The sequence below is a fragment of the Cervus elaphus genome, chromosome 3 (genome assembly GCF_910594005.1).
Source record: "Cervus elaphus chromosome 3, mCerEla1.1, whole genome shotgun sequence".
NCBI classification, from domain to species: domain Eukaryota; kingdom Metazoa; phylum Chordata; class Mammalia; order Artiodactyla; family Cervidae; genus Cervus; species Cervus elaphus.
Window position 1 is genome coordinate 31715583 of NC_057817.1, and position 15087 is coordinate 31730669.

Here is a 15087-nt window from a genome sequence, read left to right on the forward strand (position 1 = left end):
GGGAAGGGCAAGCAGGAGAGGCCGGGTGTCAAATCTCCTCTTCCTCAGTCCTTTAGTTTTCCTAAGCACATGACTATTTGATATTGCTCTTTAGATTCAAGTATTGGTTTGGCCAAAAAGTTTGTTCAGGTTTTTCCATTATGGAAAGACCTGAATGAACATTTTTTGGCCAACCCAATAGTGAGTACCTCTACCAAGCTTCTCAGACTACCAGTTTCCTTCCCTGTTACCCATACTCCTAAACAACTCCCCTTTCCCTACTGCCTATTTTTCTCAACCATCTTTCTTTTCATTCCAATTCAGTACTATTCCACCTTATTTCCTTATGGTAAGTGGGTCCACTCCATTCCTGATATATTGTCTCCACACTACCTCCACCACTGCAGATGGCTTGCTTAATTTGCAACCCTTCCTCTCTTGGCTTAGCTTCTCTTCTTCATGAAACCCAGTGTCCCTTGAAAGGGCAAAATATTCTCAGCTGTTCTCTTTCTTTGCAAATTGCCTCCTTCTCATACCCCTTTCATAACAGATAGGAAAGAACGGGGCATAGGCCTGTGCTTTGTTTTCTAATGCTACTTCCTTGAGATGAAAGCACCTCACTTGGGATGCCCTCAAATAGATATAGTGATACAACCCTTTTCACATCCTGACATCACATACTAACTACCCTTCACCCCACAAAGCTCTACTCCTCTGAGTCCAATTGGTGAATATCTAGATAACAGAGAACACATGAGCTGCACTACTCAGGCAGCAAGAAAGGAGCACCACTGTCATCAAGAAGAAACAATAAACACAGAACCGAAACATTTACATTATCAAAGAAAAACTACACCAAGGCAAAGTGAAGCAGGCAAGAAAGACTTTCCTTAAAGCTACTGCAGTAGGAAGGAGACTAATTCAAGGCTGGTCAAACAAGTGGCTGGAGAGTATGAGCTGCAGGAGGGGGATCTTAGGCCTGTGAGTGGCAATTGCTCTTACCCAGAGTACTTTGGAATGACAGACAGCACTCACAACAATTAAGCACTTAAGGTTTTAACAGATTTAAACTTCACAAAACCCTTTAATAGTACTACCTCCATTTTGGGAAGCAAAACTGAGGACCATAGAAGTTAATTTGCTCAAATTCACTGCGCATTTCAAAAGGCTTAGTTTTTTCCAACTGGTCAGCACTTCCCGAGCACGCACTCCTTAAGAGGTAGTCAAATAACTATCCCCAAGAATGGGGCAATCTTTATACTGAGGAAGTGATACTAGAATTATGCCTCAAAGAATAAGTAGTGAATTAAAATCAACCCTGAATATTCATTGAAAGGGCTGTTGCTGAAACTGTGGGCCACCTGTTGCGGAGAGCAGACGCCCTGGAAAAGACCCTGGTGCTGGGAAACACTAAGGGCAAAAGAAGAGTGCAGCAGAGGAGGAGATGGTTATAGCATCACGGACTCAATGGACATGAATTTGAAAAAACTCCAGGAGATACTGGAGGAGAGGGGAGCTTGGCGTTCTACAGTCCATGGGGTAGCAGAGTCCTCACAATTTGGCGACTGAACAACAAAGTGAATTGACAGACAGAAAATGGGTGTGGCATTGCCACGGACTTAGAATTCCAGGAAAAAGGAACTGCCTGATTCGTCATTAAAATGGTTCGTTCAACGTGTATGACAACAGGCCAGTGTGGCCAGGAATGTTGAAAAATCAGGCTGCGTGACCTGGAACTGTCTTCTCTAAGCAACGCACTTTCTGGTTCAAGGTCCCGAGGTCCAAAGAGCCCCGGCCTCAAACGGGAACCTAGGCATGGTGGGGAGCTGGCCTTAGCGGAAGAGAAGCCGCCGCCCTGGCAGCGTTTCCCCCGCCACAGTCTCTGCCCTGGTCCCGGGTGGCACAAGAAGAGCCCACAGGGTCCGCGAAAACTCCTGTAAATGCATTAACTAAAAGCCATCCCGAAATGCGCATCCCTACTCCTCTTCCAATGCGAAGCCACTAGTCGCCGGACCGCACGACCACGCTCTAAGGTTACCACACCCCGGCCCAGGGACCGTGGGAGGGAAAGCCAGGAATTCTACCCAGAGTCCTGGCTCAGCCTGCCCTCAGCTGTAGCCCGGCCCCAGGTTCTTTTCATCTAAAGTCAGCGCCATGTTTCCTAGCCCGCTTCGGCGCCGCACCACTAAACTACCCAGCAGGCCTTGGGGCCCTGACCCGATTGCAGCCGCCGGAAGGGGTGGGCGTGGCCCGCGCTGCGAACCTGCGGCCAATCAACTTCCCCCAGCGTCTTAGATCGCCGCTATAGCAACCAATGAGCGCCTTCGCCTTAGCCTCCCCTCCGGGGCTGGAGAGCCCGAACCACACCACTCTGGGAGATACCAGCTTTTCCGGGAGACTCCGCAGCCGCCCGCCCGCGCTGGTGACGCGGGCCTCAGGGTTGGGATACCCTCCCAGCTGAGTGCCTTTGTTGAAATGCCACGCCCCTTTGACGAAGGTTGAGATGGGATGGGGGCGGAGCAAGGCTAGAGGCTGGCTTGAGTAGATCTTTGCGTATCACGTGCAGTTACCTTAGCTCCCATCCTTCTCCGCGAATCTGTAACCTCGTTCTTTCCAGGAGACATCGCCCGTTTCAGAGAGTTGCGTAACTGTTGCGTTCTTCTTCCCTCCTTTGGACAACGGCAGTGTTCTCTGAGCTTCTTTACCTCACTTTTCAGTTACAGGTTCCAGGAAACCTTCCTTGCTCCCTTGACCCTTCTGGGTTCACTGGACTTTCTTTACGGTCCTTTCATGTTTTTTTTCCTGACCCTGTACTGTAATTTACTTTTCTGTCTTCCCCACTAGTCTGAGATTCATTTTTGAGTTCATAGCACATTGCCTGACTATAGATAGGTGGTGCTATAGCTCTGATTCCTCAGTGAAATCTTAAGCAGACTCCTGATATAGTAACCAAATAAAAGCAAAGCTGTTCTGATAGGAGTAGAGTGTCAGTGTCCAAAGCCCTGGATCTTCAAGGAAAATCCAAAGGCACCATAATTAGTGACTTAAAGTAATCAGTTTAATATATATGGCTGACCCAGGACATGGAAATTAAACATACCTAGAGCCTCCCAGAACACCCTTAAAAATCTCATTTTGGGATTTCAAATCTTATTACACGTGTTTATTTTTATTTTCCAGTCTAAAGACCTAGATAGCTATTTCTCTCTTCAGTTTAATTTCTTACCCTCTTCACCCAGCTCTGGGCTTTGAGGCTAAGCTGTATGGACCACATCAACAGATTCCCTTACCTCTGACTTTCTATTGGATTCAGCCAATGATAGCCATTCCGTTCTTCAGGGGATCTTCCCTACTCACGGATGGAACTGGAGTCTCATGTATCTCCTGCATTGGCAGACAGGTTCTTTACCAGCTGAACCACTGAGGAAGACGTGTCTAGTGTTTAGAATTGTGTTTAAATATGCCCTCGGAAAATATTTTGTAGGCATGTATTCTTAAATGTACTCCAAAGCTACTGTTGTATGTCTCATTCTGTGCCTTACTTTTTCACTGAGCACCGTTTTTCATCTCCCTCCACGCTACCAAGGGCTAGCATTTAATCTGTTGCTTCAGTTTGATGCCTGCTATTCCATGATGTGCAGTATTCACTCACAATGTTGTGTCTATCCATGTCTCCACCGATGAACACCCACGTTGCCCCCAACTCCCCTCCACTACAAATATCCTAAGAGCATTTTCCTATTAGTCCCCTACTAGACTTGTAAGGAATCTGTTTTATATTTCTTAGGAGAGGAATTGCTGGGCCATATCAGTCTATTTAATGTATCCAAGTTATACTAATTTGCTTTCCAGAAGTGATGAGATCAGTCTTGCAGCAGTGCAAGTTTCTACATTTCTACATTCTGACATTAGTAATTATATGGATTCCTGATTTTTGCTCTTTTGATAGATGTGAATTGATATCTCATTGTTGCTTTAATTTGTATTTGATTACTAATGATTTTGATCAAATTTCCATATCCATGTTAGTGTTTTCTGTTCTGTAAATTGCCTGTTGATATTATTTGAACCTTTTTTTTCCTATCGGGTTACTGTCTTTTTCCTGTTCCTTTGCAGGAGTTCCATATATATTCTAGGATGATATTACATCTTTGTTGGTTTTAGACAAAGCACATATTTTCTTCATTTTACCTTCTGCCTACTGTCTTTGTCCATAGTGCCCTTTATAGAACATAAATCTTTAATTGTTTTGTAATCAAATTCCTCAGTTTTTGCCTTATGATTTGTGCTTTTGAAAGCATTGACACATGTGGACTACTCTCTTAGTTATGCCTCCTCTGTGCCTGGCATCTCTAAATCTGAGTTCACTGGAGGCATCTCTGTAATGCTTGCATCAACTCCTCTTCATTGGACTCCAGAATATTTGCATTGACTGAGTTTTATTCTTACGAGAATCACATGTTCCTTTAGCCTTGTCTCCCATTTAATCTCAGGTTATGAAAATTGTATCATTTAACTATTTGAAGTTAAGCTTCCTGTAATCCTGGACACACATCTCACCTTACGTCCTTGGCTACCAGGGAGAACTAAAATGGCCTAGTACTGTCTTTCAAGATTTCCTTCACTCTCATTCCACTTGATGAAATTCATCTTTTGGGGTCAAAATTAGACCTTGAGTTGCAGACTCTTCTCTGCCATCCTCTTCCTTATGAAAGATGCTATTACACTAAATCAACATACCCCTCAGTCCTGGATTTTGGCTTTATGCCAGTTTCAGGATTTGTTCCTGGAACCTATAATCCAGTTTATCTGTTTTGACAGGCTCCAGCACATTCTTCCAATGATATTACTTATTTTCTTCTCCTTTATCTTCACCTAAATAATTCCTTTCTTCTTTCCACTCTCAAAGACATAAAATCCCATAAAAGACTCTATTTTCTTGATGTAAAGTACTACTTTGACTTTCTATCATTTCTTTTGTTTTTATTCCTCCTACTCCTTTAAATCTCTTTTTTCTTTCCTTCCTTCCCTCCCCTCCTTTCCATTCTGAATTTTACAAATACTGAGGGCCAGGGCTGACTTTCTGTAGATCATAGCAAAGAAGCTACTTCTGTCTCAGAAGCAAGTTCCCCACAAATATGTGGTATGTGTCACTTGACTGGCCTTTCCTTTCCAGTTGTACATCAGAACCCAGTTCTGTTTCTTCGGAACAATGAACTGCACCTTTCTTCAGGCATAGAAAGCTTGGTAGGCCTCATCCTACCAAGTTTCTTTATGTACATGACATTTTATTTTCCTCACTGTGTAAAAACTCAAGTTATATTTTATATCACTTGTACTTTGAGCACTGGTATAGAGGCCATATGTACTTTTTTGTCCAACCCTTTTCTACTTACTTTTTCAAGAGAATTATGGGATGCCACCTCAGCTACTGCTTTTCTTCCAGTGTTATATTTGATGTCCTCTGTAGTATAAAATTTTGTGAACATTTTTTTCACTGTTTTCTCCATTTTATCTTGTCATCCCCTCCCACCCATCGACTCCCAACACACACACACACACACACACAAACACACACACACACTTCATTCCCATTTTGAAACTGAAGTGCTCTTAATTCAGTTAACATTGCTCATAGAAAAAATTTTCTGAAAAACACTATTCCAATTCAAGAACATATCATTCCCTCATCTTTAGGCTGTGAGCAAGGTAAGGACATGGACTTGACTTCTTGGAGTCTGCCCCTGTGCCTATCACTTTCCATGAGACAAGGTAGGCAATTGGTAAATACTTGCTGGTAGATTGACTCAGTCATGGTCCCCTTCTTGGATGTATTTTTCCATCATCCTGATAAGAATTATTTACCTACTCAAAAATGAATTTTGAATTTCCCTTTTTATTCTCAAAGTAAACTCCAAGCCACCATAAGCTTCGCTTAGCATATTGTAACTACTTAGAGCAGAGTAAGATGCAGAACCATTTAATAAGGGGAAAAACCCTGATTTCAGACAAACATGATTCTGGTTGTAATGCTGTCATTGATTGTGCAAGTTTGCACATGTCATTCCATCTAATACTTTAGTTATAACCGATGATATAATGTTTATTCACTACAAACCCTCTTAAAAGGATAAGATACATTTTTATGAAGTAGTTGAGATAGAAATAAGGTAAATTCCCCTGACCAAAAGGTCTAGGTGTGAGAGAAACTATTTTATAAGCAAAAGAATTTGCTTGTTTTTCTGTAAGAATAACAGGCAGGAGTGGGAAGACAGCAAGAGAAGGATAGGGTGGAGGAGCCTGTGAAAGGCATAAGCTCTTCAGTGGGAACTTTCCTTGTGATCTCTCCCCTATTCTTGCATGTGTGTGAATGTGTGTGTGTGTGTGTGTGTGTGTATTCAAGTTTACAGCAAAATTTTTATATGCCTAGTAAGATCATATTTCTTGTTGAAATTTCTAGTGAAAATGCTGTTTTATGTGGCCTGTAATTGATAAGGAGGCAGCTTGCATGACTTTGGGGGTGTGGATGCAGAGGGAAGGAGAAGCACAATAGACCATAAAACATGCAGAAACTGTATTGCATGCTGTGGAATTCCCAGATTTTGGAATTGGAATTTGGGCCAGATTTAATCAGATTACTAAGAGGTATGAGTAGTCTCTTCAGACATAAGGAGTTATACATAAAGTGGCAATATGATCATCACTAAGGTTTCTTTCAGCAATAACATTTTGAAGACTCTAAGAAATAGTGACCTTTTTCTCAGCTCTAAAATCCTGTAATTTTCCATCTGTCTATTTAAGACACATTTAGACACTTTAGTGATATTAAAAAGTTCATTTTCTAAATAAGCTCTTTAAATAAGAAACTGTAAAGTATGTTATAAGAAAGCATGGTGATAGTTGAATTGGCAGTATTTTCTCTTTCTTTATGGTACCTAAAATAATGACATCCCACACAATCAGTACTGCCTTAAAGTCAATATAATAAGATTCAGCGACTATAAAAATTAGAAGGCAGTTCCAGCTCTAAAGATATTCATAATTTGGAAGGGGGAATAACAAGCATAAAGAATAGTAGAAGTTAGGGAAAATAGAGTAAGTGTCCCTCAAAGAGGTATAAACAAAAAGATTTGTATGTTTAAGAAAGAAAGAGATCACATTAGGAAAGGATGCATGGAAGAAGTAGCCTTTGAGAAGGGCCTCAAAAAACTGATAGGATTCCAACTGACGGAGATGAGATGGAGTAGGAATAATAGCAAAAAATTAGCTTCAGGAATATGGGCATTTCTAGAGAATGATGAATAGCACATTCTGATTCAAGGGTTTATTAACCCTTTCTGGCTTTAGGAATTTTATGAAAGCTATGAACCCAATTCCTAGAAATAAAAGCACAAATTTCATAATCAAAAAGTTTTTTGCATACTCTTTCTGGAGATACCCATTACAGGTAGCATAAGGGAGAGGAGAGTAAAGCAGCCTTGCAGTACATCCCATGAGAGCTGGTGCAGGTGATCAAGTCTGCAGAATTTCCTTTTCTGAAGGAGAAATTTGGACCTGGCTGCATTTGGGAAGAATGATAAAAGAAATGGAATCAAGATTCAGGGGGACACAGGGACACGTCTAGGTTATTCATCCAGAGATTAAAAGATCTGTGATACCTTAGGGAATCATTTCTAGCTGACTGGATGATACAGGTTTGCGGCTGATGTTATGGGGTCTAGAAAAGGTACCTGGGAAATGAAATGTTTGGGTTTAAAAGTATGCCAGGACCTGATTGGGGAGTTTGACTACCCCCCACCGCCCTGTATTTTATGCTTAATTCAGGAAATAATGGGACATGATGCAGATTTCTGAGGAGAATGAACATTCACAGCTGTGGTTTAGGAAAATGAATATTCAGAGCTTTGATTTAGAAAAATCAATATTAAGGGTTATGGGTGTGTGGGAGGCCAAGGCCATTTAGGAGTTCATTGCAGTTGGCTTTTATATCCTTTAAATACATCCTATTTATTCAGTTCCCTTTCTGTCCTCGCCACCCACTATTTGGCAGAGCCAGGACTTCAGTAAGCGTTTGCTGGTGCTTGCTGAATTGAAAATCATAAATTTACTTTGAGGGTCCCCTTGTAATGTCCCTATTACTCACTAGATGGCACCATTACAGCATTACTTATAGAGCAGGTTTCAGTCTAAAGCACAGTGCTTCCAAGCAGAAACTATATTTCTTTGAGGGAATTCACCTTGGGACAATCTAGAGGTGAGGGGCAGCAGGGTGACTGTGGAGTGGATGGTAGCTGGAATGAAAAATTCAAGAATTCTCTTTCTATACTGTAAATCAACTAAACCTCAACTTTTAAAAATATTCCTCTTGTACTTTTACATATCATTTCTTATTCCAACAGAGTATCTTGGCTGAATTTCTATTCCTAGGCATATAGATGGCGAAAGATGCTTAGAAAAACCTGCCTTTTCAAAGATGCAAGCAGTTTTCTGTCTTGTAAGAAGTATTAGACTCAAATATATCTGGGAAAGAACTGTCCCCTAGTTCTGGGAATACTTCTAGATGAGCCATTTTGTTATACATATCAAGCTGAGACCATACTCTGGTGAAATTGAGGCCACCTAAAACTGTATATTTATGTTGCAAGCCAGTTTGCTTCTTAGAAAAATAATGATTTCTCTAGAACAGATTTTAGTTGCACCATGCTAAACTTATAGTTTATTTCTATGAAGTTGTATGTTTTCATTTTGAGATTCAGAGCTAACCCTGAGAGATTTCCTAACGTGAGATAGGAGTGCCAGAAAGAGAAAGAATTGTGATTACTTACAGGCAGCTTTGCGTTGAGCTCAGACCTGAAGTGCAGCACAAAGCTATAGGGATGGGGGGACCGTCACCTCACTGCCACACATCAGCAGTGCTCTGACAAACTCCCAAGTACTCAAAGACTTGGATGTAATGGTAGACAAGATTCTTAGCACATTCTAATGGGTGTCAATATAATTTGAATTTGTTGAATAAGTGGTGAGTAATCAGATTTATGCAGACTTCAATTCAGTATAGGAAATACTCTAGAGGCCCCAGGAGGCAAAGGTGTATCAGTTCAGGCAGGGTCATTTCTTCTTTGGTATTTTTCAAATTAAAAAGCCTCATTACCATTTATTAATAGTTAAGTGGTTCTTAACTTTTTACTTAATTCTTACCATTTAGAATTAAATTGAAATAATAGATCTCTCTAGAGACTATACAGACATGGTTTTGCATCCAATTTCAAGGGGTTGTGGCCCCCTGAAATTCAACAGTGATCCCATGCACGAGTTCCAGGTTAGAAATCTCATGTGAAACTGATTCATCAGATGCATTATAAAGAAGAAATTCCAGAGGAGAGTGGGGAGTCTGAAGAAGGGAGGAAGGAGGTGGGAGAGAAACCTGTGCTGTGTCCCTCTGCGATGCTGGTGCAGGTCACTGGAGACAGTTGAAGAATTGCTTTTTCTGGGGAGATTTTTACCTATTTGGACTTGAGAGGAATCACTAGAGACATTCTGGGGGCCCTGAGCTAAGGGACTGATGACACATTTTGGATAGTAGGCATAGGAAGAATTGAATTGGCATCAAGGGTTAAAGGGCTCAACCAGACCATTCTACAGGTGCTGAAGGGCTAAGCTGCCTTGAGATTCACATCATACTCTGCAGAATCTGAGCTACAGGCAACAGGGGAGAGGCATAAGAATGGGGCTGTGTCAGGGAATATCTGGGAACATCAGCTTCTTCCTCTAAAGAAGCATGTGCAGAAGGCCATCTTCTCTGTGCCATTATTGTATTATCACCCACTAGCCTCTGAAAGGTCACTAACCAAAACCAGATCGGGAATTACTTGTTCCAACTGAGAAGATAAAAACCGAGTAAAACTAACATTACTTCCTTTTCAGGACTCTTAAGACTCTTGACTGAGGACATAAAGGATTCCCTTCTCTGAAGATGAAATAATAGAGCAATTAGTGGAGTGGGTTCCCATCTAGGGTTAACTCAGAAGACCTGGTTTAAGTCCTGGTTATGCAAAGTACTAGCTGTATGACCTTGACTAAGTCTTGGAGTCTATTTCTGGAACTGTTAAGTAAAAATAATAATAGTGCCTACTTCATATGGTCATTGGGATATAAAATTGGGCACAATGGCACAGAGTAAGTGTTCAATATATGATGGCTATCATTGTTTTTGGTGCTGAATGCTGGAACTGTAACAGAAAACTATCTTCCAGTCCTGAGGGACACTTCCTCACTAATATACTTTAGCTGCCCTCTCTAAGGCCCCAGCACATATTCCCTAACCACTGCACAACTCAAGCCATCCTCTGGTCATCTTATGTGTACAAAAGTTGGCTTTAGACCTTTTTGACCCATAATTACATGACATTTATGAAGAAAGTCCATGTCAGCTTGGGAATCTCATCATCTCCTTGACTGCCCTGAATGATAAGAGTTCTTTAGGTAGGGAAGGATTATATTAAACAAGAACTTCTAGAACCTTCCCTAAATAACTGTGTTTTCCCAGAGGAGCCAGTCAACACACCATCACCCCCTATCCCAAGAGAGCTATAAGAAAACATTTGCACAAGATTTCTCAGGTGTCTTATTTTTCTCAATTTTTGTCCCCATTTTACACAGACAGAACTGAGTCTCAAGCAGTCATTTACTGTTGGATCTGAGATTCATTGCCAGTGCTCTTTCCACATCTTTGTAGCAACCAGCCACAGAAACACACATACACACATACATATATACACATACCTACAGGCATACATACATACATATGTAGGTGCAAGCATACACACACACACACAGCACCCCAGCTCATTATTCTCCCAAATTTTGTTTGGAGCAGCCTTAGGAAGGCTCCAGTGCCCAAGGGAGCAGACTAGAGCTGATGTCAGACTAAGCTCCGGTGGGGGGGAACACCTTACCGGCATTCTCCACTAGAGGCCTGAGGCAGTTTTTGTGGTTTCCCTTGTGAGGTGTCACTCTACTGCCAGAGATCCCAGGCATTCCCTCCTGAACAATGCCCCCTCCCTACCCCTCCCATGGAACAGGAGTCATGCCTACCATGCCAGGACTCCAGTTTGGAAATCATCTCCTGGCAACCAGGTGCTCCACTGAAAAGAAGTCTCCTGCACATCTGGAGTGCTGGCTACTAAAAAACCCTTGTTTGGGAAATCTCAACATGTACCCTCTCCTTCCTCAGTACAGCTTGAGGTCAAGGTCCAGGACGGAAGTGACAGCAGGTAAAGATGGCAATGCATATCCCAGTCAGGGCAGGGACAGTCAACTCCTTGGAACCAGAGGCAAGAAGAGAGGGGAGGCATGGTCCCTGTAGTTCTCACTAAGCCTGTGTCCATGCAGTGGGTCCAGAAGCCCCACCCTGCCATTGCCCTAGTACCAGTCAGCAAGGAGGGGAGATGACGCCTCTTTATTAAGGTTAACACCAAGGAAAGCATTGAGAAGGAATACATGGAGGAAGAGGAAGGGCACACAAAGTCACCACTTGAGGAGGTGGGAGGGAGGCATATCAGTTAGGAACCTCAGGACAGCCGCATGCTTCATGCCCTGGTTGTGGGGGGAAAGAGGAGAGGGGAAAGCGTCATGAGAGCCTGGGGCTCACAGAAGCTCTGAAGCCCCCTGAACCTAACACCAGAGCCACAAGCCCTGCCCCTCAGGGCTCACACACTACTACACAGGTCAACACACATAACGCACACAAGACATTATGGAGGCAACACCGAGAGTCAGCGGGCAGGGGAGTATTGACAGGAAAAGGAACTGAAGTTAAGCAGGTATAGCCAGGAGAGAGACAGTTTTTGGCTGCGGCCCCCAGGAGTCCCTCAAATGTCCCCTAAATCTGGGCTGTTGCTGAGCACCCCCCCCCCCCAAGTCTCTGCCTGTGAACTGGGCTCTTTGTTCTCTAAGCCCCAGTGAGTGGATAAAGCAATCCCAGATGAAGTCAGTGACAAGGCAGGATCCGCTCTGCATGCAAAATCCTAGAGGTTGAGCTATAATGTCTTCATGCACATTCAGAGCCAGCTCCTCCCAGCCCAGGGGCCCTCGGAACCCCATTCACCCAGATTCCTAGGGCTGCAGTTCCCTCCTCAAGCTTCTTTTACCAATCAGCAGCCGCAGAGGTCTGTGAGGGGGAGAGGCTTCTGCAGAACGCTGAATAGCTTGGATTTCATCAGAAGGGTAAATTTTCTGTTGCCAGAACAGAATACCCCCAATTCCTTAATTTCTAGGTAAATCGTTAGAGATTTGCCATAGTCCTAGATAAGTCCTTTTTCAGAATAGAAAAAGCAGAATTTTATTTACACAAGTCAGGGGTTCTCCTGTTGGCTGGGGCGGGGGAAAGGGCAGGGTAGGGGATTGGATGGGAGTCCAGAGGTGGGCGCTTCCTCTCCCGGAACCTCACCTTTCCGCAGTTTGCTACTTCTCGCTTGGTGAGGCAGAAAGAATTCTTGATGCTCCCAAAGTCCTTCACCCTATAAATGCTTCCTCAAGGAAGTCTCTTCTGCCTGACCCACAAGAGCAGCGGTCGGAGTGAAGCACGCTGCATCGCGCCGTTCAGTCTCCTCATGCACTCGGAAACCCAAAGTCAGCCGGGGAAAGTAGTGCCCCCCTCGGAGTCCCCTCACAGAGAGGCCTCGCCCTCCAGCTGCAGCAGGGTAATGTCGGGCAGATCGAGGGGCTCCACAAGTGGCCCGTCCCCCCCCAGGAGGCCAGCACAGGGGCTCTCCGGGCGCTCACAGTGACTAGTGGGTGTGGCGGAGCTGGGCATCTCCTTTTCTTCTTCATCGTCGTCCTCCTCGTCCTCTGGATCGCGACCCAGCAAACCGCTGTCCCCGATCCCAGGCGAAGGGGTCTCCGGATCTCGGCGGGCGCCCGGGAAGCTCCCCTTGCTGCCGACCACGCCCAGGCCACCCTGGCGGGGCGCGGTGGTCATAATCTGGCACATGGAGACGATGGCTCGCTGGTTGGCGCATACGTCGTCCGAGAGCACCTGGATGTGCGAGGCCTGCTCGTCCAGGGCCCCCCGCATGGCCCTCACGTCCTCAAACAGGGCCTGCAGCTGGGCCTTCAGGTGCTCCATCAGTTCCTTCATGCCGCCGTTGTACTCGCCGGAGATCACGTCCCCCACGGCGGGCACGGTGGACACCTCCAGAGGGGCCGGCATATCGCCGCCGTCCTTGGTCATGATCTCCAGCAGACCTTCCTCCATTGAATGGCAGAAGCGGGCGGTGGCGGCTCGGGGTCCGGTCCCGCCCGGCCTCGGGGTGGGGGAAGGTACGGGGAGGGAGAGAGGTGCCCGGAGGGGGTGGGAGGAGTCGAGGGAAGAGGAGGCTCCAGACAGGGGTGGAGAGGTGAGTCCCGGGCGGGGGATGCGGGCAGAATATAGGGAGGCCGAGAAGAGCCGGCGGAACAAGACCGGGTTACAGTCCCAGGGCCGGCGTCTCTCGGGCTCGCCCCGGGGCGAAAGCGCCCTGCCCTGCCTCGACTCCTGAATTGCACCCGTGTCAGCGCCGCCCTCTGGGCGCCAAGAGCGTCAAGTGCCCGCCGGTTCCCTGGGTCACAGGAGCGCTCGCACACGGGCCGAGGTTGAGGCCGAGGCCAGGAGCGGGTCGACCCCGGGACTCCCCTTGGCCGTTAACGGGCAGCACCCGCGAGTGTGGTTGGAAGTGACAGGGGCGGGTCTCCCAGCGGCGCCGCGGATGCTCCTCTGTTTCCAAGGCGACGCACTGCACGTAAATGACGTGTGTCTCCATGGCAACCAGGAAGTGGAGCAGAAAAGGGAGGACGGCTGGGAAGCTGCAGTGAGGCTGTGGATTCTGAGCTTGCGGGTGGAGCGGGAGGGGAGGGGACGCTGCAGTGGCCTCAGCTGAGACTGAAAGAGCGTGTGGCCGCAGTGTTTAATAGGGAAGCATGAGAGAGCAGTTTGCTGCATAAATCCCCAGGTCGGGGAGACATCGTCCCTCCCCTAGTCTGAGTGGTAGACACCGAGCGAGACTACCTTGGAAGGATTTTCACCTGCCCGCAGTCCTTTCCCTGAGAATGGCTTTACAGCCGAGTCCTGCTTCTCTGTCCTCCTGCAGGAAAGCAGAGAGGGTAGAGAGGCCGATGCTATTACCCAGACTTGAGCTGGGTGCGCCGGCGCCCTGGAGCCGGCCCCGCCCGGCCTTAGCGGTGCAGAGGCGCAGGAGGGCACTACGGAGGTTTCCGTCACTCCCTTCTGCTTCTGCAGTAAATCAGCCCTCGCTGTAGTATCGAAGCCGAGAAAAGATGGAATTCCCTCCCACTTGAGACCCAATCGCTTCTACCCAGGGCCCTGGGGGTGCTTTCAGGACGGTGAGGCAAAGTGCTTCAGTTTTGAGAAAGAAAGCTCCGTAAGAATAGAGATTTTTGTCTCCGTGTCCTTCAGCACGGAATCCCCAGCACTTAAAATAGAACCTGGCGCATAGTTCAGTAAATGCTCAGTACATTTGTTGAATGAATGTTTTAACAAGAACCACTGTGTCCCATTCCCTTGTCCAGAGCTCTCCCTCTCACAGGTAGTGGATTTTAGGAGACATGAATTCAATTTTGTTTCGGCCACTTATTAGTTCAGAGACCTTGAATAAATCCTTTTTCTCATCTGTTAGTGAATCGGACTAGATAATTTTTGGTAATATCATTTCTAACTTTGAGTAACACTGCGTCCGCTCACAGTTGAAAGGGTAAACTGTCGACAATGTGTGGAACGGATGGCGGGAAGGCCCGGCGGTGTGGGGGATTATGTAAGGGTAATTCCCTGTCCTCAGGCCCGGCGTTCAGGTACAGACATGCGCTGAGTGTCTCAACCTTTGTGACAACTCCTTTCTCTTTTTGAGGAGTGGAGGGGGAAAGGAGGAGGAGGAAGAAAAGTTGAATTTAATATATTTACAGATGACTTCAGATTGAAAAGCAAACAATACCTGGGCAGCAGCATACTAATAATGACCTTAATAAATTGGAGAAGCCAAGTGATCAGAAACCAAAAATGAAGTTCACGAGAAGAAATAAATCTGGGGAAGATAAATGATGTAACACTTCAAGATA

At 45.5% G+C, this 15087-nt stretch overlaps 1 protein-coding gene across 1 annotated transcript; it reads right to left on the bottom strand.

Moving 5' to 3' along the window:
• Positions 1-11418: 11418 nt before the first annotated feature.
• CCDC184 (coiled-coil domain containing 184) lies at positions 11419-13800 on the bottom strand. The gene has a single exon (XM_043885700.1). It carries the CDS (start codon positions 13232-13234, stop codon positions 12647-12649), a length of 588 nt encoding a protein of 195 aa, XP_043741635.1. The 5' UTR covers positions 13235-13800; the 3' UTR covers positions 11419-12646.
• Positions 13801-15087: the final 1287 nt, after the last annotated feature.